The 25,445-nt window shown below is 43.3% G+C and overlaps 1 protein-coding gene across 8 annotated transcripts in view; it reads right to left on the bottom strand.

The window, feature by feature from the left end:
* Positions 1-18,446: 18,446 nt before the first annotated feature.
* Positions 18,447-25,445, bottom strand: part of RREB1 (ras responsive element binding protein 1) — a 155,998-nt gene continuing 148,999 nt past the window's right edge. For 6 of the 8 annotated variants that reach the window (XM_044455581.1, XM_044455584.1, XM_044455580.1 and 3 more), the window contains one exon: positions 18,447-23,733. In XM_044455581.1, the coding sequence (XP_044311516.1) occupies positions 23,213-23,733 (521 nt within the window). In that variant the 3' untranslated portion in view covers positions 18,447-23,212. The remainder of the gene's footprint in view (positions 23,734-25,445) is intronic. The other 2 variants (XR_006417129.1, XR_006417128.1) reach the window with 2 other exon arrangements.

Here is a 25,445-nt window from a genome sequence, read left to right as displayed (position 1 = left end):
GTGGTTCAGAACTGTGTGTGTGTGGGAGAGAGAGAGGGAGAGGGAGAGAATCTTTTAGGAATGAAATCATCATCATCATCATCATCATCATCATCATCATCATGTAGTCAAAGAGCTGAAAATGAAAGAAAAGCCCTGCTGGATTAAAAGACCTATATAGTCCAACATGCTTTTTCCCACAGTGGCCAACCAGAAGCCCATGGGAATGTTGCTCTTCCTCTCTAACTACAAGTTGCTGCGGAACAGGAGTAGGACAATGCTGCTGATCTCAGATCCCACTTGTGGACCTCCATGTGCATGTGATTAGCTACCCTGAGAACAAAGCGCTGGGTCGCAGGGGCCTTTCACTTGATTCAGCAGGACAGCCCCTGTGTCTCCCACTCTTTGACTACATAGTCCCCTTCTGGGCTGTGCACTTCAGACTGTCCTCCTGCACAAAGGTTCTAGATTCTGTCCTCATGGGGGAAACAGCTTGGCATTACAGTATTCCGAGACTTGCTCAGGTGTCTATATCGGTATCTGAATAGTAATTTTGAAAATTGCCTTCCCCCCAAGGGAATCCACTATCATTATAAACCACTGGCAGGCAACCTGTGGACTTCCAAAGCCCCTTCACAAGCAGTGAGTTTGGACTTCTGCAAGAGTGATCTGCCTCCTTCCCTAGCAGCTCATGGAATGGAGAAGAACGGGGAGAAAGAGAAACTGGAAACTGCAAAAAGAGAAGTTGTTCATCTCTGATTTAAGCCCAAAGGAGCACAGAAGCTGCTATTATGAGCAATTAGATCCAAGGACCCTTGATCCCTAGCATTTCCCAGTTACAGGTGCTCTGATTCAAATAGATGCACAATGCATCTCACAACACTGCGGACTACTGTGGCCAGGTAATCTGTGTGCCTGCCCTAGCGGGCAATGCCCAGGTCCCTGCTGGCTCACCTTCCTTATGCTCCTTTACCTTCAAACTGGACTCAGATTGAACTTAGATAGAGGACTGCCTCCATAAGGTAGGACACATGGTTACCCTTCTTCTGAACAACTGTTAAGAGCTACAGGAGGCCTCCTTTACATTTGGTTGCACAGAAGGAAAAAGAGGAGGAATTCCTCCGGTCTGAAAAACAATAGCCCTAAGCAATAGCAAAAAGGTGGAGGTGACACCACTGGTTTGGTCCAGCACAGGATAGGATGCAATTGACATGCCAGTTGAAGACCAATAAAAGACCAATATAAAGTACTTTACAAGGAGTGGTGGTGTATACAAGCACATTCCCACATGCAAGTACGGATACTCAAAACGATTGTTAGGATTGAGATGGGCCTTATGTGACTGAAGAGGATCCCTCCATTCACAAAAGCATTGGAGTCCACCAGGAGCTCCCTCCCACCAGCAGCCAGTGAGAGCCCTACTTCTCCTTCCATGCTGCTCAGGAAGATCTCCCTGAGCTCCAGAGCGAGATGCAGCAAGAACAAGGATTCAGGAAGTGAGTCTCCCCATCACCTTCCTCTAGTGTGAACAGAACTCTGTTATGTGCTAGATATAGAATCGAGGTCCTTTCAACCATAGGCCCACTCGCTTATTTTGTACCATAACTGGAAAACCAATGTTCATAACTGTCTGTGGAGTATTCCAGTTATAGTTAAAAATAGACAGTAGATGGCATGCTTTGATACTCTAATTTAGTAGCCAAAATTGAGATGAATGGACACTCCAATGTCCACCAGGGCTGGATGAATGACTAGTCAAGTATAATGGGAAGCAGTTTCCAAATCATTCAATAGAAAAGGGCAGATGTTGGGCTGAATGTGGCCTATAGAACCATCTCTTGTTTCCATCAAAAGAAACAAGTGCAGTCTGCGCTCCCCTGCACTCCTTTCCACCACCATTTCATCACAGCCAATCAGGTGGACTCAGCAAACGCTCTCACCGTCCAGACTCTGCACTGTGACTTGCATGTTCCTGAAGTCCAGAAGGGTCATCCTGGGAAGCACTAAAACAAAGGTGTTGTTTAAACATTGATGACAACAATAAACACAACAATAGTAATAATAGAATAGGCAATAGCAGTGACATTCCCGCTCCATAACAGCATGTCTACCTCACTGTTTAACTTGATCTAAATTGCAATTATTTCCCCAAGGAACTATGGGCATGAGAACTAAGTGAGAAAATTCTACAGTAAGCTCAGGATTTATGACAGAACCAACATGCACAGAAGAAACTCACAACAATTAAAGCAATTCATGCTTCTAGCACAGAATTGCCTTCATGCAGCAATGAACATCTTGGATCCTGCTCTCCTCAGAAGGCCAACCAAGCAATGGTGAAGCAAGGGAGGTCCAGTGCCCAGGCGGATGCATTTTCCAACATGAGCTAAGAGGCCTTCCTGGCTTTGTAAGGCCGCAGGGGTCTTATACTTCCTTTGGCCCAGTGGTCACCTTCAGTCCTGGAAAAGCACTGGAAGGTGCTTTCCAGTGATGGGTAAACATCATGGGGCAAAGGAAGCAGTGTGAATTACCAAAAGGATGTGCTTATTTCCTTTTAAAACACTTACTGTCAGTAGCTGGCATTTAAATCTTTTAGAAAGGGCCCATTTAAGCACTTTTAAAAATAATGTAATGATTAGCTTAGCTCTAAAAATGATGTAACTACAAGGGTCACATGTGGTTTGGCCAAACATGTTGCTCCACATAGTCCTGAACAAAGTGGCACCTGGGCAGTTCAAGTGGCCTTCTACCCAAGGGTGTTGCCTGTTCCTCATTTTTAAGGGTCATCCTTTTCAAAATAATAATAATAATAATAATAATAATAATAATAATAATAATAATAATAAATTACAGGACAAGAAAACAGGAGACCCCCAAAAGTATAATGCAAGTCTGGAGATTAACACCCAGATCTCCCAAGCTGCAGTCCAACCCTCTAATCGCTCCAGTACACTGGCTCTAAATTGCTTACAAAATCTATCACTCTAGGAATATGGGAAGCTGCTTCCTACTGAGTTGGACCACTTGTCCAGTGAGTCAGCAGCTGAAGCTCAGGCCCATAAACCAAATCCAGCTTACCTGCAGGCCAAATCCAGTTTCTAGGGCTCCCAGACAGTCACAAACCTTTTCCCAGCTCCCACCCCATTCTGCAACACCCACTTTGTGATTTACTGGCATTTGTGCCATTTATTTCCTCATTCTAAAAGGTTGGCATGCTTCTTCTAGAGTTTAGTTATCCACAGTATGAGCCTTAAAGCAAAAACATGCCATTTTTTTGTATTTATGCTGGCATGCCAGAGGAACTTATTAAAATACCTTTGGTGTCACCTGAGGTCTACCAGAATCTTTCATCACATCTGGACCAGCCAGTTTCCTCTGTTGAAACAGGGACTAGAAAGATCCACAGAGTGACAAGCAAAACCTGGATTGGAAAAATTACAAAATCTGGATTGGAAGCATTTCAGGTCCACTGGGGCTGCAGTCCTCTTCTCTGGAGTACACCTTGTTGAACTCCTCAGTAAGCAAATGAAGGATCAGGTATAATGGAGCTAGGGCACTAGGATTTCTTGATTAATATTCTTCCTCTCCACCTCTGAGTTTAACTATAATTCTCTCAGCAGAGAAATGGATCATCCCTCCAAAAAAAAAATATTGGTGTAAGCCATGCAAAATATTTGGGGTTGTTTGTTCATGAACGGGTAACTAAGACCCATTAGCTGTACAAAAGAAATGTGGCTGAGCTCACAGAACAGAACAACCCACTGCTCTTGAACCATAGGATGTTACTGAAGCATGGGTTGTTGCATGGTGTGAACACAGCTGTACTAACAAACCATGGTTTGTAACCACAAATAGCCCATATGAGCTGTTTGTGGCTAACAAACCATGGTTTGTTAGTACAGCTGTGTCCATACAATACAACCACCCCTGATTCCACAACAGTCCAAAGTTCACTGAAGGTTGTCATGTTGTGTGAACCTGGAGAGAAAGAGATGGATGAACCCAGCTGCCTGTATTTTTTAGAAGTATCTATGAGCATGGCTACTGCAACTGAGAATTTACCAGCATGAGAACAACTACAAAACATAAAGAGGATGTCTTAACATGGCATTTCCCAAAGCTTAACCATGCCTTAAGCTATGTATAGTTTTAAGCAGATACATTTTAAATTGCACAAATTGATTCAAATGAAGCAACAGAGAGCTGAAATGATTGGATAGCTTCCATCTGTATTCTGAATATAGAAACTACAGTTACTCTCTTAATTCATCTCAAAACAGAACTCTTCCTGATGGTTTTATTGCAGCACCAGTCCATATATCAGAGTCCTCCTCAGACCAAGTTTCCAGCTGGACAAAGCACCATCAATCCTGTTCATTGACTGAAACCCCACAAAGTTATAGATGAAACTGATCCCATGAAAGCAATATAATATATGGATCAGCTTTAACATTCAAGGTCCTTTCTGCTCAGTTTCCAAATAAATTATATGTGTATATTACCATAAGTATATGCTTAAATGCACATATCAGAACAAAATTTAGCCAAATGAAAAGAGAATTTATGAGAGTGGCTTTCACAGAAATATTCTGAAGCCTTGAAGACGTTTTAACAGTTCCTTTCCTCCCTCTGCCCCTAATCCCCAATATAAATATGAAGCAACTGTAAAGGAAAACATCTGATCTAACTTTTTGTTACTCCACTGCTGTTCCCATCTGACCAAACTATACTGCCTGCTAGTTTCCTCCGGCAATATTAGCTGCCTGTAGCAGCTCTCTTCCAGGGCCCAGATCCCCACGCTCTCTCTGTGTGTGCGCCTCTGTGAGGCTCTCTGCATTGCCACAATGCTCTCAGGGTCCCCTATTTCACTGCTTGAAGAGCTGCTATGGCAGCGTGCCAGGACTCCCTGGATTTAAGTGAACCTGCAGCACATTTCTCCTTCAGTCATCATGCAGAGGTAGCTTTGGCTGAGGTCTTACTCAGCACACGACGCTTCTCTCTGAGCTGTCCTCCATGCTGTGATGTCTCACAAAGCAAGAGAGCCGCATTCTACTTCAGTAGGAGCCACACTATTTATTATGGTACTCCAGAAGCAATCAACTGCATTTCAGTTTGGTCTATGGACTGATACCATTACTTCAGGATTATTTTCAAGAGTTCAAGAAGGGGACCTTCTCTTTCCTTTAATGCAATGTTGGTGAGAAAGCCTAATACCCAGGGATACGTACTTCATATCTCCAGGTCTCATCCATACCCATCTCATTTTGTGAAGAAAATGTCTCCTTGATTCAACTTTGCTGCAGAATTTTGGAAAATCCTGGATTTATTGGATTCCCATTAATTAAAAATTTCTACGTGATAGAAATGTTTAATATGAGAGGTAGCCCTCAGTCCTTGTTAATTGCATGTTTCACCTGTGGTTAGAATACCTAAGTACTTCTGGTATTTCAAATATGGCTTCCTGTGTCTGGTTCTTGGATTTATTTGTTGTTTATCAATAGGAACCATACCAAACATCTGATGGGGTGAATTACAGTCATATCTCAGCTTCCTTCAGCCTATTTCTCACTGTCTTGTTTCTGTTTGACTCCAACTCTATATAACAATCAAGGCCATTCCTGTAATTGTTCGGGTTGATTATTGCTTAAATATAAAGTCTCTTGTTTAGTGTGTTTTTCACAGTAGGGAGCATACTTCAGGTCAGATGGTATCATCTCGGCACTGCTTATACATGCTTTTCAAAATAACATTCTTCTCCATCACTACTTCTTGGGAGGAGCCCTGGGGAGCCGTGTCTTTTAGAGCAGGAAAAGCAGTACCCTTGTCTTCCCTACACCTCTCCCAGCATAAAGGAGTTGCTGCCCAAAATCCTTGTTGGGACAGAAGCCCTAAGAAACTCCTAGAGTCAGGAGCACAGAGCATAAATCACAGAACAAGGTAAAAGGCATTAGAGCCAAAAGAGTCGTGATTCTGGTCTGGCAGACACTTAAGATTTTACAGCCAGATTCTGCTAAGCCCAACCCAGGGCTCAGCTATAGTATGTTGGCGCTCTCTCACGAGAACAGTTTTCTCCTGAGGAGTCCCTTTCAAGTCAGCACTCTCCTGCAACTTGAGGCAAAGCACTTGAGGACAAGGAGGTGGCTTAGCCTCTTCCTGACAAGGATGGACCTGGAGTCATCTGCCCTATGAGCTGAGGACCCTCTTCCTATGGTGACAGTGTCTGGTCTGGGGTGCCCTTGGTTTCTAGAAGTTCTGGGCCTTCTTCTGAGATGGATTCCTCCAATGGGGAAGAGGCAGTAGCATTGGCACCAATTCCCATAGGCAGCCCTTTCAGCTTGATGGCCACCTGATCACTCTAGTCCAGTGATGGCAAACCTTTTAGAGACCGAGTGCCCAAACTACAACCCAAAACCCACTTATTTATCGCAAAGTGCCAACACTACAATAAAACCTGAAAACTGAGGTTTTCAGAAAAAACAACTCACAGCCAGTCCAAACAAATATATAAATATCATTGGCAGTGCACTGACCGGCCATGCGAAAGCTCAGAGGAGTCGCGCCTAATGAGTTGCAGCACGCGACGTCATCGCCTGGCACCACTACTCCTTTCCAGCATGCGCGTGGCCCCTCTGTGCGCTGTTATTCGATGCTCGGCTGCTGGGGCGATGCTGGCGCGACTTGGCTCGTGTGCCGACAGAGAGGGCTCTGCGTGCCCGCTGCAGTGTGTGTGCCATAGGTTCGCCACCACTGGCCTAACCCTACCCTGGTGCAGTCCCCTAACCCTAATATAGGGCTAAAGTTCCATTGAAAAGAGGGCGATTTCAAAAAAGCCTTCCTTGAGTAGCTTTTTCTGCACAGCTCATCATTTCTGCCCATTCTGAACACATTCCAACCATCAAAATCATGCCAGGACACCTCGTTTTTCGAACCCTAACCCAGTGCCCAAACTGCAACCCAAACCCCACTTATTTATCACAAAGTGCTAACACTACAATAAAACCTGAAAACAGCCAGTCCAAGCAATAATATATATATCCTTGGCAGCACACTGACCAGCCATGTGAAAGCTCGGACGAGTTGTGGCTAATGTGTCGCAGCTTGTGACATCATCGCCTGGCACCACTACTCCTTTCTGAGCATGCGCATGGCCCCTATGTGCACTGCTATCCAATGCTCGGCTGCTGGGGCGATGCTGGGGCAACTTGGCTCGCATGCCGACAGAGAAGGCTGTGTGTGCCAGCTGCGGCATGTGTGCCATAGGTTCGCCACCAATGATCTAGTCCAAAGATGTTTTTAATTGCTATTGTGCTATCTGCTCCCCAGTGCAGTTTTGCTTCTCACGAAGTCCCAAACCAGAACCTTGCATGGGCTACAGTATTTTAACAGGGTGAAACCTGTTCTCTGCAGGGAGAATCCCTAGCTTAGCTTTCCCATCCCCCCACCTTGAACAGGGAGAAATTGTCTGTTTGGTAAATAGTCTAGATTTTTCTCTATTTTATGCTAATCATCAAGGAAGGACCTTTCTTAAATTTATCATCAGTTATCATGATCAATTATTTCTATATTCTTCCCTGACTGCCCTGCGGGTGATACTGTGCTGATCTCAATCTTTTCTCTACTATGGCCATCATTTTAATTGAAATTACATATTTCTCTTGGGTTGAAATTGTGGATCTATCTGTAGTCTTTGCTTCTTTTACATGCAGCAAAATAGAAAGGAATATACTGATCCATTTGTTTACTAGCTCATTGCTTGTGAAGGGGGGAGCGGGGATGAATATGCCAAAAAGAGAGAAAAAATGTTTAAAAGAGGGGCGAGATCCAAGATTGATGGAGGTGTTTGCAAAATGCCTGCAGGGAGACTTTTTTAAAAATCTGACAGTAAAGTGAAGTGTCACATCAGCTGTTTTCCTTCTGTTTTTCTTTCCTATCCTCAGCAGTCTTTGCAGGGTGATGCCACCTCCCAGTTTTTACTACTGCCTCCTCTCCCTGCCCCCACCTCCGGCAAATCTCATGGTTTAAAAAAATGCTCAAAGTGGTTGAAAACTATCTGGGTCCTCTTGGAATTGCATATTTCAGCAATCTCCTTTAACCTTGTGCATGTCTAGCCTCTGCTTCAATTTTCCCTTTCTGTACAATGGAGTGCTGGTGGGGCAGGGAAAATGCATGCTTCTGCCTTGTAAGCCGCCCTGAGGCTTTCTGCGATGGGTGCGGCACAAAAATGTTATAAATAAATAAATAAATGATAAAATGCTTGAAGGTGTGCTTTGCTATAGTTTTATGGATCAAGAGAGATACACACATGTACCAACCGTCACCTTTGTACACTGGACATGAAAGTTAACTTGCCTGCCTCAGTTTTCCCTTTCTGTGCAATGGTCCAGTGCTGCAGGAGACGAGTGCAGAAGAGGAAGAGGTGAACATCTGAGGTGCTGTAAAGCTAGTGCCACAGACAGTGCAGGGCAGGAGAGACCCATGGGCTGCCTCCATGAAAGGCAACTTCCTCTGTCTGCAGCCCATACACATGGCAGACTGCCACCTAAGCAAAACACGCAACGCATCCGCCAGTGCAGATCTGGCCCCATGAAACCTTCCGCCACAAGGTCGGTGTTGGTCGAACCACCAAACAGTCGCTGAAATAAGTAGCATGGCATTGCATTGTTGTAGGACACACTATTTTTGTGGTTGCTGTAGCTTTAAAATCTAACAAGTGTTTAAATCAAACAAGCTGATTGATGTGAACCACTGCACATCAGTGCTCCAGTTCCGTCCACGTAAACCCTCTCCCAGCATAGGAAGGGAAAAGGGCCGACACAAGTGCTCCCTTTCTTGATTCTCTCTCTCTCTCCCCACCTCCCCCCCCCCATCAGAAACACAGATAAGCACTAAGGGCGGGAGAACAGAAAGCAAAAAGGCATCTGTTTTTCTTTGATCTGTTCTCTGAGCGACACAAAGAAGGGATCAAAGCAAGTCATGAATGTGAAAAGCACCCAAATTAACCATGGCCTTAAAGTGATGCTTTAAAAACCCCATCCTGAATGTTATTTGTTGAAAATGCAGTTGCAATAGTAAGGAATGACCTACTTGGGTCTACTGTATTTCCAGGACTGGCTGGCAGCATCCTAGAGAATCATGATCCCATAAGCATTTACACCCTTTTAAAACTGCCTCTGAGGATGAAGATTTCCAGTGTTGAAAGGGTCCATATGCATTGGAGATGTTCCCTCTTTTCTGGTACCTGCAAATCACTGTCCCAGATTAAAAAGGAATCCCCCACCAGTACAATTTTAATGAAAAGTTAAGATGGCACATACATATGCTCCTTACATCTTTTTAAATTAAGGTATGTACATTTTAAGACGTAATGCTATTGGACACAATGGACTACAGTATAGTGTAAACATAACTTTTATATGCACTGGGAAGCCAGAAAGTTTGTGTGACTCTCTTTATTGCGATATTCACTTTACTACAGTGGTCTGGTACCGAACTCGCAATATGTCCAAGGTATGCCTGTAGTCATGTGGATATGGGAAGAGACAAAGCCATGTATTCTGCCCTGAGTTCAAAGCAGGATATAGACAAAATTAGTAAACAGATCACTAATTAGACAAGGCAGGGTCAGATTTATTGCTGCGAAAGGGACTGGTATATCACAGAAGATGTGGAAACATTACCACTAACTTAATCTGCTGCAAGTCTGTCCAGAAAGTCACTGGTACACTTGGACTAGTTACAACAACAGCTTTTATCATACTCACAAAAGACCTGGCATTCCTGCACAGCTTTCCATTTGCCAGTGTCCATAGCAATCAGGAGAGTAGCAGGAGAACCACGTGTTGCCTCAAAGAAGGTTAGGGAAAGGAGGAAGAAAACGTCTTCTAAGAAAGATTCCCTAGTGTGGAAGAAAGCGAGTGTGATTGGGCAGGTTACTTCCCCTTAACCCTTTCTTCCCCTAGTGACCCTATGCATGCAAAGTTACCCACATCCTCACAATATAATGACAATTAGGGACCGCCTCAAATGCAATCACTTTGCCTGTATCAAACTTCAGAGGAGCTCATCAGGTGGCCATTGTGTATTGCCTGAAAAGGAGGAAAGACATCACCAAGAAAGAGGGCAAAAGTGGACACAGATTTGCAGAATATTTGTTTGTGCTTTTACGAGTATATACATACAGAGGGAACACTGTAGAGAGTCAATGTCTCTCATTGTGATCAGGTGCCCCATGCCACTGCCTTTTCAGTCAGTGTCTGAATGCCAACCATGGGTGATTCATTTCAAGGCCCTGCTTTCCTTTCTGGAGTTCCTTTATCACTGAACCACACTAGGACTGGACAGCACTTTAAGCACAGGAGCACTTCAGGCAGAACCCCAAGAGCAGACCACTCCTGCTCTTGGAATGAAGAACTCTGCACTCAAGCAGCCACAGAGAGTTTTTCTAACACTTCAAAGATCTGCAAGCCAAGATGGTTGTCAGACCACAGATAGCCATGTTTCCATCCTATGACATTCCATCCTATCCTATTGCCAGCTAATTTGATGGCAAACAAGAACACAAACTCATACAGCATCAATCCAGCAAAATGGTGCCACACTCAACCCAGCTATAACTTTTGCTGTGATTGTGTGCATTCAGTGTGCACTATGCTCTCTTTCATTAATGCAATTCATATTTCTTGTACCAGCAGTGATGACCTTCTGTCTTATGATGCATTTCAACATACAGTGGTACCTCGGCTCATGAACTTAATCCATTCCAGGACTCTGGTCGCAACCCAAATTGGTTGCAAGCCAAGTCAAATTTCCCCAAAAGGTTCGATGTAAATAAGGTAAATCCTTTCTATAAATATTTTTTATCACAAAAGTTTGAAACAAAGTTACAAAGAACAACAAAGTAACAAAGTACAGTACAGTAGAGAACACTAACCTACGAGGTATGGGGGAAGTTATTGTTTGGAGGGAGAGTCCAACGATAATCGTGCAATAGTGATCATGCTCGGGGGGGCGGGGGGGGAGATGGCCATGATCTCAATTGTGCTCCTGCAGGGAAGACAGGTGTGATCGCGATCGTGGTCGGGGGGGGGGGGGGCAGGTGCAACAGAGTCTCTTTGACCTTTGCTGGAGGCAGGATGTCAGGAAGTGCTTAAGGATATCATATGCTGCTTCACATACAGCAGATGGGTGCCCTACATTTCAGAGGGCAACCTCTGTTTAAAAGCTGTCAGGAGGCAGTCCTCTCTTTGAAGGGATATCCTGCCCAAGTCCAGTTTAAAGGATCAAAAAAAAAAAAAAAAACATCAGAAGAGAGAGCTGGTCCTGGAAATTGTTCATCAGCTGCTCCTGGACTGTAGACCCAAAGGTCACCTGGCCAGTCGTGTCCATTACAGTGAAATGTGTCGCTTTTCTATTTAAATAATGATAACTATTTCCCATCTTCTATGTCTAGGAATCAATTGGCATGTGCAGATTTTATACAAATCAGCCACTGATTTGCCAAATGCATTTTGGGGAGATGCATTTCCTCTTTTTTGGCAATGGGTAAATATGGATTTTCCAGTTTTACTTATGTAAGATATTTGTGGGCTACCTTTTAGGGCAGAAGCCTCTCAAGAAAGCTCAATAACAGTACAATAGTAATAAAACCATTTCCAGTAACAACGCAAAACATAAAGGCAGCCGTGCAGGTCATGAAAAAATAATTCCAAAATCTGTAGAGTGCAATACCTTTGTTAGGCCAACTCCAAGACTGCAAAAAGTGTACAAGCATCAGGATAATCAGACAAGAAGTTCCAACAAGCTGGTGGGGGAATAGAAACACAGGAGGAAAAACCTAACTGGGTGGTGTAGTCATGAAGTCTGCCTGATCAGTTCCTTGGGGTGATTTTAATGCATCGGGGTTCGCAAGCATTCCAGCTGAGCAGTGTCAGGTGAAGAGCAGGTTTCAGGTTTCAGTGCCCCAAAGGAATAAGAACATTGCAGACTTTTGCTGATCCTTCACTTTTGAGAAAAGTCCAAATCATAGAAACATAAAGCAGATATCTTCCCACAAACTAGAACTACAAACATGGGAGTCAAAAACTTTGAAATGGCCACTCAAGAAAAGGCGATGGAAAACTAATGAATCTTGAAGGCCATCTGAGCTATACATTTCAGAGGTATTTATGATCTCTTCACAAACTATGGTGTGTTAACCACAAACAACCCAGAGTTCATAACCCAGCAACAGAACATGGTTTCTTTTGGTGGGTTGTTCATGGATTGTTAGTATGACTGGTCACATTGATTCAGCAGCAGCCTGTATTCAACCTGTACTCTGAGCTGCCATGCTGTGTGGGTATTATGGGTAGGGAAACCAATCAGTTTGGAGAGGATACATCTCAGTCCTTTGGGGAGTTGCGCTGTTCCTGAAGGATGAAGCACATATTTGAGGCTGCTACTGGACCTAATGCCAAGTAGGGGAGCTCAGGGGACCAGAAGCACCTTTCGGCTAGCTTCTGCTGCTATGTCAAGTGTGAGAGGAAGGAGCCCCTTTGGTTATTTCTGCTCTGCTCATCCAAGCTAGACTACTGTAAATGCTTCACTTGCTCTAAAAGGAGCAACTTTTAAAGACAATTTGGAAACTTCAGAGGGTGCAGAGTACAGCCACCTGTACTCACACACCCCTGGGACTGTACCAACTGCACTGGTTGCCAGCGCATTTTGAGCCCAATTTGATTACAGCCTTTAAAGCCTTCAAAAGTTTGGGTTAAGTTACTTGAAGCACTGCTTTCATCTCTTACCACCCTACCCATATTCTGAAGAAAGGATCTGCACACTTGCCATTGCTAAGGGCGATTAGGTACACCAGCTAAATTAGCAAGGACTTAGCACACCACTCACTAGGTGGAAAGAATTGGTCATTAGCTAGCATGGCTCCCTCTGCTGGCAGAATTTCAATATAGCTCCTTTGAAGTCAAGGGCGCACCAAACAGCATCTGCCAGACACTTTTTTTTATCTCTACTGCTCCAGACCCGATTCCCCTCCAATCCAAGTGACAGATGGCCTTCTGCTGCAAGCTGGTCTTTATGAGTAAGGCTCTTCCAAAGCTCCTGCTAGGCTGTTGGCCTTTGTTGTAAGTACCGAACACAAGCAAACAGGATATTAAATGCAGGGAGGTGGCTGTAAATAGTACTACATTTGTGCTGAAAGATCTGCACTGACTGCTAATACCAAGCCATGGTTATGCTTTTGTTTGTGATGTATAAACCCATCTTGAGGCCATGTTACTTAAAGGATGACCTCCCTTGTATATATGCATTCAATCTTTACAATCATCAGAGGGCCTGGTTGAGTGCACAGCATGGTGATGGATGGAGGGATGGAGGGATTGCATTTCTATGCCACCCAAAGTAAAAAGAAAACAAGGTGCATAGGTGCAATTTTTCAAACAGGCTCCTCCCCTGGTGCTGAAGGCTACAAAGTAAGTGCCAGTTCGGCTTCTCTGGGGAGGGCATTTGTGAAATGCATTCTCCTTAGTAGCCACCTAATCTAATCAGCAGTGACACCCAGAAAAGAGTCTTCAAAGGTGGGTGGATGGGAAGATGGGAGGGGGCAACCTCCAAGTAGCTTACCCCAAGCCACACAGGGCTTTACAATAGATAAATACTAACCCTCTGAATTAGGCCTGGAAACAGAATGTTAGCCAGGGTAGATTATAAAGCACTGACAGAACATGATAAAACTGGCATGGCATGATAAAACTACCATTTTTTTTCAACTAGCTCAAGTTTCCAAGCACTTTTCAAAGAGAGATTTTCAACAATTTAAACATGAGGTTAGCAGAGCATAAATAACAGTAGTGAGGCAATCTTTGTCCAAATAGCAACCTGGAACAGGGTTCCACAGTAGCACCTGCTCCTTGAAGTACCCTTCCTTCTACCCCTTTATTTGGAAAGCCCCAGGAGTTGTGTGCTTCTAAGAGTTGCTGAAAGCACACCTCTTTACAGATGCCTTCTCTGACCATTGGCTCCCATTCTGCAGTCCTACGCTTCGCACTAATTTTGGTTTATTTTGCTGTGTCTGGTGCTTCTCTGCCTGGATAGGGTTTTAATTTGTGTTTTCCAATAGTTAGCAATATAAAAATAATATAATAAATATAATGAACTAATAATAAGAAGTACCCACCCTTGAAAGGATTTCCATGTAAATTCAGCATTTTTTTTTTTTTACTACACTCTGTCACCAGGATCAGGGGTTGGCAATTGTGTCTACCAATTTGCCAGTTTGGCCCAATCTGGCCCTGTGTTGTCCATGTGGGCATTTGCCATCAGAACTAGACGTATGCATACATGTCAAATTTGTGTAGGTGATTTCTCTAAATCTACAATCTAGTCTAGATCAACCTTTCCCAATCTGGCACCCTCTAGATCTTTTGGACTCCTGCTCCCAGAATCCCCGGCCGGCCAGCCCACATGAAAGGCAGGGGCAAGAGCAGCAGCACATGTTGAACCAGATTTGAAATCTAAAGTATTGCCCAAATGCAGTTCCTGATGTAATTTATAGCTCTGATGTTAGAGTATGTGCACCAAAACAAACAAAAAACCACAATTACCCTCTTGCACTACACACACCTTCCCTTCCCTTCCCATGAAGCTTTTTATATTCCTTTCTGGAGGTTTGTGGGGATTTTTGAAATCCACAATTAAACGACACTTGCACAAGAGAAGCACTGGACTCAGAGGAGTCTAAAGAAAGGCATCACTCATGCAAGCATCTTGTACACCTGTGGTCTGCATCGCTCTGAAATGAAGTCACCGTGTTGTTGACCAGAAATATTTGTCCACTGCCTCACTGTTTCTGGTGCCAGTGATGCTTCCAAAATACCTTTAAATAAGCATCAAGGACTGCCAAGTTTACACATTTTTTCATTTTAAAAGGCACTCTAAAATTGATATCTAGGGTTGATACTCTGCCAGATCATCCTACACGCAGTCTGAAGTTCTGCATCTGGGAGGGCAGCACTACAATCAGCCATCCTCAGCCCAGCGCCCTCCAAACGTCTTGGGACTACACCTTCCATGATGTTACAACACAAATCCATGCAAAATTCAGCTAACAGGAAGCTTTTGCCAAGAGTGGTGGAACCCTCTATACAACCTGCATAACAGAACGACTGCACTGTTGAGGCTTTGAAAAAGCATACTATTTATTCACAAATGAAACATGCCCTGACAAGTTCATTTCCTTGTGTGATTAGCTTTGTCAGGGTCAGATTACAGGGTTCACAATCTCTATATGATCACATCATATTTAGAGGCCGTAAGGCATCTCAGAAACTTCACATTTTGCCCTTTTCTCTAGTCACTTCTAAAGTGAGGACACACATTAGGATTGCATCTCCCACTTCTGCCCCTTCCTTTAACTCCAAATCCATTGCTGTGTAGCTTGCCTATATCACTTCTAGTCTGCTTTTGTCAAACTTAAGGCAGAACCCAATAACGGATGATATTAAAGACACACAACACAACAAACTGCTGCTGTTTATTCTTTCTTTTAAATTCTTCTATGTATGGAAATTTGACCATTATTCTTCTATTGTGCATGTTTCATTTGTTTCAAGGGGTTCCGAATGTGTGTGAGCAGTCTTTACGATAAGGGGCCCTCTGAAAAGATGCATCTTATCATTCTCCTATAATTACTTCTTCTTGTATTGGTGTCTCCCACATAGGGGGGCAGTTTAGTAGAGTATGTCTTTATGTACCGTGTAGCCTAGATTAGTCCCTTCCTTTCTGGCACTCTAAATTTCCACCAGTAGGGCTGATATTCCTCCAGATCATCCTACATCCAGTCCGAAGTTCTATGTCTGAAAGGTCACTACCGCAATCAGCCTTCCTCAAGTCAGTGCCCTCCAAATGTTTAGGGGCTACAGCTTCCATCATTCCTAACCGTTGACCATGCAGGCTGAAGGTGATGGGAGCTGAAGCCCAAAGCATCTCTTTTCCCCACCTCAAGCCCTATCTAGAAGGTACCAGCTTGGGAACCACAGAAGGCATAAATAGATCCTTTTCAACTTTATATTAAGTTTATGTTCAGACAGCCTACGAAGGAGTGATAAATAAATAGGCATATAGACAAATAAATTGGCATCGAGCAAATTGTCTAATTTCACCCTACTGGTCCTTGGACCCTACTTCATAGCCCATTCAGCCCAACACATACCTCATCCCCAAGTTCTGCCCATTCACAACCACCTTAGTTGGGCTGTTCTTTCCCCAAGTAAAACATCTGGCCTCCCACCCCCAGGGATGCTGCACAAGCTCCCCCTGAAAGGATTTTCTTAAAACATCTGGATGCATGTAACTTCAACCAACAAAGTTGTTACTAGGCATTGTAATCCAAAATGCACTAAACAAAGCTGGCAGCTTGTAGTAGCTAATATTCTGAGTAATGACAAGAGGGACCCAAAAGAATAGAAATTCAGGCTGTGCCTCCATTTGTTGCTGTGTTGCGATGGAGAAAAATCAAAGCAAGGATGTTGTGAAGAGTCATGAGATTTAATCTTTATGTAAACCAGGGATGGACAACTTCTTCCCCTCTAGATGGCATGATCTACAGCCCCTAGCAGTCCTCATTTGCTATACTGGGTAGGGATAATGAAACTGTTGACCAAAACATCTGGAAGACAGCAAACAGCCTAATTAGATCAAGCCTACTGATCTAATTAGTTCAGGTGATGGCACAAGAAATCAGGCTCCACCCAACTGTTCACAGAACAAAATGACCACAAGCCTTCCAAAAGGTCCTTTGATATCCATCATTTTACTATTCCGTGGCTGTCATGTGGCAAAAAACTATGTCTTTCTGCATTTATCCTTCTCATCTCTTTTAATATGCTTTATAGAATTCTGACGCACACAGCTTTAAACACAGACTTCCAGCTTGTGGAAGTTCACTATGTGCAATGTTAGTGTTTGGCAACAATCCATGTGGAGTTGCAAGCTCTCTTTCTCAAAAAAGAAAATGGAAAAAATAAAGTCCTTTGTGTCACCACTGACAGCCTGAAAGGACAAATTGCTCCCAATTTCCAACAGCTTTCCTGATGGATCACCTAGTGTCAGTTGTTATTCAGTCCAAGTGGTTCAGAAACTTCAACTACTGGTTTAAATGTTGAAAGAGCATTTATGTGACACCACAAATACACACACATGCAATCGTCGATGCACAGAATGGCACATATACCATCAGGTTAACTATCAGTAGAAGCAGGGCTTTTTTTGTTACCTGCGCAACAAATTTGGAACTGCTTAAGAGTGGCTTCTGACCCCTTTCTTCCTCTTTTAAGAATGATCTTTCTAGAGTTCTGAGAGGGAATCAAGACTTGTTATGTGTGTTTCCTTTTCATTCTAGTATTTTTTTGGTTTAATGGTTGCCTTTTTTCTTTATGCTGATATAAGCAATTCTGGGTATCTTTTGTGGCAAGAAATGAATAAGGAATTAAAAGAGTTTCATTTGGGACTATTAGGTGTGGTTTTACAAACCAAACCAAACCAAACCAAACCAAACCAAACCAAACCAAATACATAAAGCCATTTTAACGCCTGTATTTGGTGTCTGTCATAGTCAAAGTACCCCATTAAAATAGGTGCATTTATGAATCAACCCTCAGCATCATGCTTCAGGTGACATTACCATCTAGAATCTTCAAACATGAATATAATTTGCCCAGGACAGGAAACCAGAACAATGGAAAGAAATTTAAGGCCCTGGAGATGACATTTCAGCGTGATCTTTAAGATCAACCACTACATACTCTTAACAAGGCCACAATGATACTGCAGGGACTCCTGGAAGCTACCCCTGAAATATTCCTCACCTGGAGATTTATCAAAGCATGAAAATGAAACCATGGAAGATTTCTTAGTTGGTTTTTGGTGGCCAAGCAACAGGCATGAGGCAGGAAACACAATTGGCTTAATGTCCACTCCAAATCCTTGAATGGAGCAAGCTGTGCATCAAAATGAACGAAAGATTAAGGAAAAGAGCTGGGGGGGGGGGGGAGTGTGGCTAAGTGCTTGAGCAGAGACTTGCGGTGCTTCATGCTCAAGTGCATGGAAATGTTGCAAGGTTCAATCCGCAGCATTTCCAGAAAGGGCCAAGACACAATCCCTGCCACTAGCAGCCGATCTTGACAAGAAGGGTAATTTTGGACCATTATATGGTAGTTTCCTACATATAAGCACAACTACCTTTCAACCCTTAACCAAATCATAAATATACACAGAAACAGCCAGAGGGTGCATTTGTCCCTGTGCATGACAGAGAGAAAACTGGCTTTGCCACATCTTTGCAAAAGTGAGCAAAGAATATGAATTTTATCTAGATGCCATGACATGCCCGTGACTTTCTGTTATCTTCAGACAACCCATACAAAATACAGACTCCCAAATCAAGAAGATTGATGCCAGATGTGCAACCACCAGGTGTCTTGAAATTTTTAAATATAACATTTTATTGCGTAGATTGTTTGATACAGAACAGCATTATTTTCATCACCTTGAATTTGGAAGTTAACATACAACTGAATAAGAAGAGGAATAGAAGTACCCAAACAAAATGTGTGATTCTCTGTTCATGTGGCATAAACCAGTCTTGTACACAACTTGTAGCAGCAGTTTTTAAAAGTTCCCTTTCGAAAAAATAATTAATATATTTATATATATATATATATATATAATATATATATCTATGAATTCTACACACTAATTGTTTCCTTGAAGGGGCTGAAAGTTTTGGAACCAAAAACTTTCGTGAGTGGAGAAAGTGGTGGAAAGACATCAAGCCTTCTCCCCCACACCAAAACCTTCCACCAGCAAGACTAGAGTAACCCCAGGAGGGTGTGAGAGGAGAACCTACAATGGAGGCTTTGGCTCTTTAAACCTATTTGGGGGATAGCGAGGGCTGAAAGAAACGGAGGCAAGAATTATTACATCACAGAAGTGTATATCACTTATTGCCTTTCCAGGTCTTTCAACCTGGGAATTGCTTTGAGGGTTCAAGGACCTTGTATCATCCTCCTGAACTGAACACCAGTTCCGCAATCCAACCAATGTGTGTGTAGAGGGGAGGCGTTCATGTAGCAAGGAGACTTGTCACGGAACATGGAAGTAACTCCAGCACCCACTACAGAGTGATGTAAGAACTGAGGCAGTAGAAGGTGACTGGGGACAGAGGGCGGGGGGAATCTAAAACTGGAATTAAACCATCAACAGAGCTAGCTCCTGGTCGGCTGTGCCACTATAGCTGCAAACATCAATTCTAGCTTTAATCTGGCTTCCTTTTTTATGCTTTCACAGTCAAGTGCTTGTTGTAGTGATTGAAATCTCACTATTAGCTCCATTGCAAACCCAACAAGAGAATTTCAGGAAAATACAATTTTTTTTAAAGCCCTGAGAGAAAAAGAAAAAAAATGAAAAAAATTTAGAGAAACAAATTAGCTGAACATGCAAAACTAAGCCTAAGATTCACCCATACTTTAAACACATTATACATTTCACAGTTTAACATGGGGAGGGGGCAGTCTGCAGATGCGAGGAGGAGGGAGGGAGCAACAAAGGGTGGGAAACCAGGGGGTTCCTTCCTCCATCAAATGCAACTAATTAAAACTTAAGTAAAATGTGGCAAGATTTTATAATCTACTAGGATATAGATAAAGGCTAAATAAAGCTTTAAATCAATAATGATTATTGCTAGCAGATGTCCCGGCAGGGTGCTGGGAAATTATTTGCTACATTATTCCTGCAGCATAAAGTTTAGTTAGTTCAGGGCTGTCAAGTTCTGCCCCCTGCCCCAAGCCAGAGGTGATGTATTGCAGCCTGTTAAGTGGACAAGGAGCTCTGCAGCGCGGCCCACCCAGGCTTGGAGTGGGGCAGTCTGGACAGTCCTGGTTTAGTTAATGGCTTCTCCCGCACAGTATCGCGCAGTTTAGTGTGGAGAGCTGCAAAAGGCCAAAAAAAAAAAAAAATCTCAAGAACAAAAATACCCCCAAATAATAATAATAATTATAATAATATAATAACAATAAAAATTAAGGGATGCATAACTTGGCTTTGATGAAGACTCATTAACAGAAGATTTTTAAAGGAATCATTGGTACTTATTTTTCATTAATCTGGAGGAATGATTTCAAAACTGTTCCTTGTAAAATATATCCTCAACCCAAAAAACCCCCAAAAAAACAGATCTATACCTCACCATTCCCTGCTCCACTCTTCTCATTCTATAGGAAATTATCAACTCCAGAATGATGATCTCCCACCTCCTCTTCCTGTGCAGTCTGATTTGAACCTCTAGGAAGTAGTGGATAAATAGATCAGTGTAATGCTCCTTTTTTCCCATTTTGCAAAAGCGCACAGTAGAGTGTATTACATCCCACCGTAACCTGGTACCCTCCAGGTGATTGGTGCTTCAAGTTCCCAACAGCCCCAAGCTAGCATAGCTTGGTCACAAATTCTGGGAGTTGAACCTGGAGGGCACCAGCCTGGGAAAGGCTGGTGTAGTATCTTACTCCCACGTAAGCTATCAATGTTGCTTGTGCAGAAGCATCATTTGAGGTACTGAGCTTGAAGGCATGAAAGGAAAACAGTGTGAACAAAAAGGGGCCAAAGGAGAGGAAGAGCAGTGAGCCTCTGGAAATACTGTGCTGACGCTTGCCCTAAGGGGCAAGACACAGAATGGGGGGGGGGAGTAAAGCATCTGCAAAACCCACATCTATTAAGTTGCAGTGGTAGAGTGCTCGCCTGACTCACAAGCCAATCTGCATGAGAATTTTTGAGTGAAGTCAGCCGAAGGCCAATGGCAGGCAAGGGATGTGGTCTGGCGGAACCCACAGGTGCTTGCTAATAGTGAGAAGGGGAAGTGGATGCACAGAGTTGCACTACCTGCTTCGAAATCCTACATTCTTCCTGAGGAGAAAGCAACTCATCTAAGCACAGAGAACACAGCCCATGTAACTGGGAGATGATTTCAACATTCTCTCCCCACCTCCTCCAGCTCAAAAAATGCAGAATCAGAAACAACAACCTGAAGTTACAAACTGACATCATCTTAGAGCAAATCTCACAGAGCCACTAGCACTCATGAAACATGCTTGCAAAGTCTGTGTCAGGCACTAGCACCTAATGGTGGGCATGTGACCCACAGTCATATCCTCAGCTGTTTGCAGATCTATACTTCCAACTTTAAATGTAGATGCAAGGAGCTCACAAAGTCATCTTTAAAACATGTCTAAGGAGAAGGCAGCACTACTGAAAGGCAAGCAAGTTTCTTGCTCAGAATAGATGGGTTTTGCTTCGGGGTGAAAACAAAGCTTACACTGCAGCACACCAACAGAAACGGGTCTGTGGATTGCAGCCCTAATTTGGGAGACTTGGAAAAATCTCCTAACGCTAGCAAAAGGGGATGTAGTCCACGCCCATCTGCCAGCATTGCTGAGCATTAGGAAAACCTCCAGAAGTTTATGCTGTCAATCTGTTTTATGTTATTTGTTATTCCCAGTAGTATTTACTGTCTTGCTTTAAAGCACATTAAGGTAGCAAGAACATTTAAGGCTTTACATTTTAAACTTTTCTTAAATTTTCTGGAAGACTGAATCAGAAAGTAAAAAAAAAATGCAACTATTGCAGTTTCAAACCATACTGACTTCATGGTATTTGTGTGCCTTCTACATGCAACTGGGAGGAACCTCTTCCCTTCACATTCTTCTGCATGCCAGCTTGCCTTTAATCCATGCAGTCCATCTTTCTTTCATTAACTCACACTGAACAGTCACCACTGAGATGGACCCCGCTCCCCCGTGCATTTCTAATAACTACCAAGGCTCCACTGATGCGACCAACCTGAATATACATAGTGGAGGGGAGAGAAATGGGATCACAGCAAGCCCTGCATTGCCTAGTTTGGCCGTGTGAACAAAACATGTGCAACCTGCATGTACTTGTCCATGCAATCAGAGACCCCGGTTTGTGCAAGATCCCGGACCATGCATACAGAGCCATACAGTTTCGAAACATGTGGAGAATCCGAGGAGCTTGCCGCTAACATCCCATTCTCCTCCAACCTTCACACACGCACACAACCTATGTCTGTTTGGTTTACCTGGACTGGTTGTGTGATCAGGGCTTTAATTGGTCTCCATTTGATAATGTACTTAGACGAAAAGGGCTCTATGTAACACAGGAGAAAAGATGCAAACCCAACAGGGAGAGTTGGTGAGACATAAGATCAGGATCATTTAAGCGGGCAATCCAAGCTGCGTTGTAGATTTCCGTAGGCAAATATTGCCCATTGGTTTCTGCTGAACGCAGAGGTTAGCAAACTGACAAAATTTATAAAATATTATAACAATAATATACTGAAGCACAAATCAAACATATATATATAACAGTGGGTACATTATTTCCATAGGTTTTTAAGTTGCTATGCAACTCTTTCTGTATAGTCCTAAGTCCACAATGGCCAGAAAGAGCCTTTAACAATAGAACAGTAGCTAGAACAGGATTGATGCTAATGTGGGGAGAGCAGGGAATAGACGTGAATGAGGCTGAAAATTTTGTTTTTCTTGGTTTTGGCTTGGACCAAGTTTGAAACCTTAATCAACCTGGAACTGGTTCAACTCTCCCCCATGTGGCAAATAAAAAAAGTCTAGCAAGAAAGACCAAAAACAAACAAACAAACAAACAAAAACCTAAATCAACACCCTATTTTTAGTTCTTCTGTTGGGGATTTCTTAATTTTTTCCAGTTATTGGCTGCAGTTTCCAAGGGCTTCCTTGCCCCACTGACCCCTTGTTTCCAGCTCAGAGAACACACAAAAGCGGCTATATCACAGATATGCAAGAACAATCTCACACACCCCAATACAAAAGGTAACATTAATGCTTAAATGGAAAAAGGTCCTCTCCAAATAACTTCATTAAAATATTTTTTTAAAAAATCATCTTTTTTGTTTTTAAAAAAAATCTATGATACCAAAAGACCTAATAAAGTAGTAAGGCACTCAAAACTGTAGTCTCTTGCATTATTTATACTGAAAGACTTATGGCACTGAACCGAAACTGCCACCCTCCCCATCCACCCCTGCCCACTCCTGCAGCACGAATGCATGTCGACTCAGCATCTTAAAACAGTTTGCACCAGCAACCGTCTTCTGTGTGCACTGGATCTGTTTGCTGGGGAGCTGCTGATGCCAGAGCAATCATTCAACTTCCAAGAGCTGAGGCACACTCTCCGCAGAGGCCAGAATGTGACTCATGGAAGATTTTTTGTTGTGAATCTCCAGCAAGTCCTGAATAAAGCCTGACGGGCTCCCTCGATCGCCCTTCCCTCGAGATTCCAGATCTTTCGCCGTTGGCTTCTGTGCATTCTTGCTGGGTTCTGCAAGACAAAGACCAGCTGTTCGAACAGCTGGCTGCTCTTCCTTGCAAAGGGCATCCTTTGCAGCATTGGCCAGGTTCTCCCTGCGGCTCCGGGTGACGGGCGAGTGACTTCCAAGCCCAGCAAGGGGGTCGCACTCGTTTTCTGAGACGGGATTGGTGCTGCTGTGGAGAGACTCGTTTTCACTATCCTCCTCCCCTCTCGAGCGGGGGTTTTCTCTGTCACTCTCCTTCTCGTGGTTCTTTGTACTCTTCAGCTTCTGATGGATACGCTGATGGCGAACCAAACTGTGCTTCAGAGTAAAGGTCCGTTCACAGGTTTGACATTTGTAAGGCCGCTCCCCTGAGATAAAGTCAAGAAAAAACAAAACACACACAAGGGCATAAAATCCCCCTTCTTTCTTTAAGGTCTTTCTTTTATCCTTATGCTCTCTTTCCCCTCCCACCTCTCACTTTTTAAAAAATGCAGAATTACAGGCTCTGTATCACACAACTCAATTTAGTGGACATTGACAGAACACTCGGCATAATGGTGACACATATCAACTTAAATTCATGATGCTTGGAATATTTTCCCTGAGACATACTTAACTATCCCCTTTTTAGGCTGTAACAACTGCACAACAATCTGGTGTGCACAACCCAGAAATGAGTAGCAATCCTGGGAACCCATAGCTTCTCTGAGGAATGCTCTTGCCCATGCTGAGTTGTTGTGTCCACTGAATGCAGCAAAGCTACCTTGGCATGCTGTATTGGGAAGGGTGAAGAAGCCCCTTCGCAAGAGCAGCAAGATCTACTGTGTCTCATTTTTACAATCTCCCCAGCGACTACCCTTCCACCATCGGTAAAAAAGCACTTTGGAAGGACCGTCATTCATTCCTTGGCTTTTTATTTTTCACTCTATGGTCTCTCAAATGTGCTATTGGGGTTGTGATGTTTATTTTTCTATTTTTTGTCAGTCCTTGGCAAGTGTGCACTTATGGCTATCTTACATGAGTAGTCTTGCCTGTTCACTTTCATTGTCAGCTGCAGCCCTGCAAAGAGAGCCGTGCAGAGTGGAGCAGGTGACAGAGTGACATGGCAGGACTGCATGTAGGCTCATCTGTGCACAAATTAAAAGCACCAATATGGGAAGGAAAAGTGGCAAGGAAACATGTACCCAAAGGGGGAGCAATATTTATAGAATCATAGAATAGTAGAGTTGGAAGGGGCCAGAAGGCCATCAAGTCCAACCCTCTGCTCGGTGCAGGACTCCAAGTAAAACCATCCCTCTCAGACAGCTTTTGAGTTGCATCTTGAAGCCTCCAACATGGAAAAGCCTACAACCTCCTAGGTCATGGGTTCCATTGTCAAGCTGTTTTCACAGTCAGGAATTTTCTCCTGGTATCTAGCCAGAATCAGGCTTCCTGTAACTTGGGCCTCCTGTTCCATGTCCTGCCCTCTGGGATGCTCAAGAAAAGATCCTGCCCGCCCTCTTCTTGACAGCCTTTCAAGTACTTATAGAGTGCTATCATGTCTTCCCTTAGTCCCATCTTCTCAAAGCTAAATATTCCCAGATCTCTTATTCTGTCCTCACAGGACTTGTGTCCAGTCTCAGGATCATCCTTGTTGAACCCCTCTGAACCCTTTCCAGCTTGTCTGCATCTTTCTTAAACTGTGGTGCCCAGAACTGGGCACAAACCTCCAGATGAGGCCTAAACAGTGCTGAGTAAAGGAGAACTAGTATGTCACATGATTTAGAAGGGACTCTTGTATTAAAGCAGCCTAAAAGACCATTTGTCCTTTTTGCAGCCACTTCACATTGTTGACTCATATTCAGCTTGTGATCTACAACCATTCAAAGATCCTTCTCACTCACAGTATTGTTGAGCCAAGTATTGCCAATGTAAAAATGGATCTGAATTATTTTTCTTAGGTGCAAAACTTGGCGTTTGTCCCTGTTGGATTTCATTCTGTTCTTCTCAGCTCAGAGTTCCAACCAATCAAGATCACCTTGAATCTTCTTTCTATCTTCCAGAATGTTACCTATCCCACCCAGTTTTGTGTCATCTGTAA

This window comes from Varanus komodoensis, unplaced genomic scaffold (genome assembly GCF_004798865.1).
Source record: "Varanus komodoensis strain SLA01 unplaced genomic scaffold, ASM479886v1 scaffold8, whole genome shotgun sequence".
NCBI lineage: Eukaryota > Metazoa > Chordata > Lepidosauria > Squamata > Varanidae > Varanus > Varanus komodoensis.
This window is presented reverse-complemented; position numbering and strand designations above follow the sequence as displayed.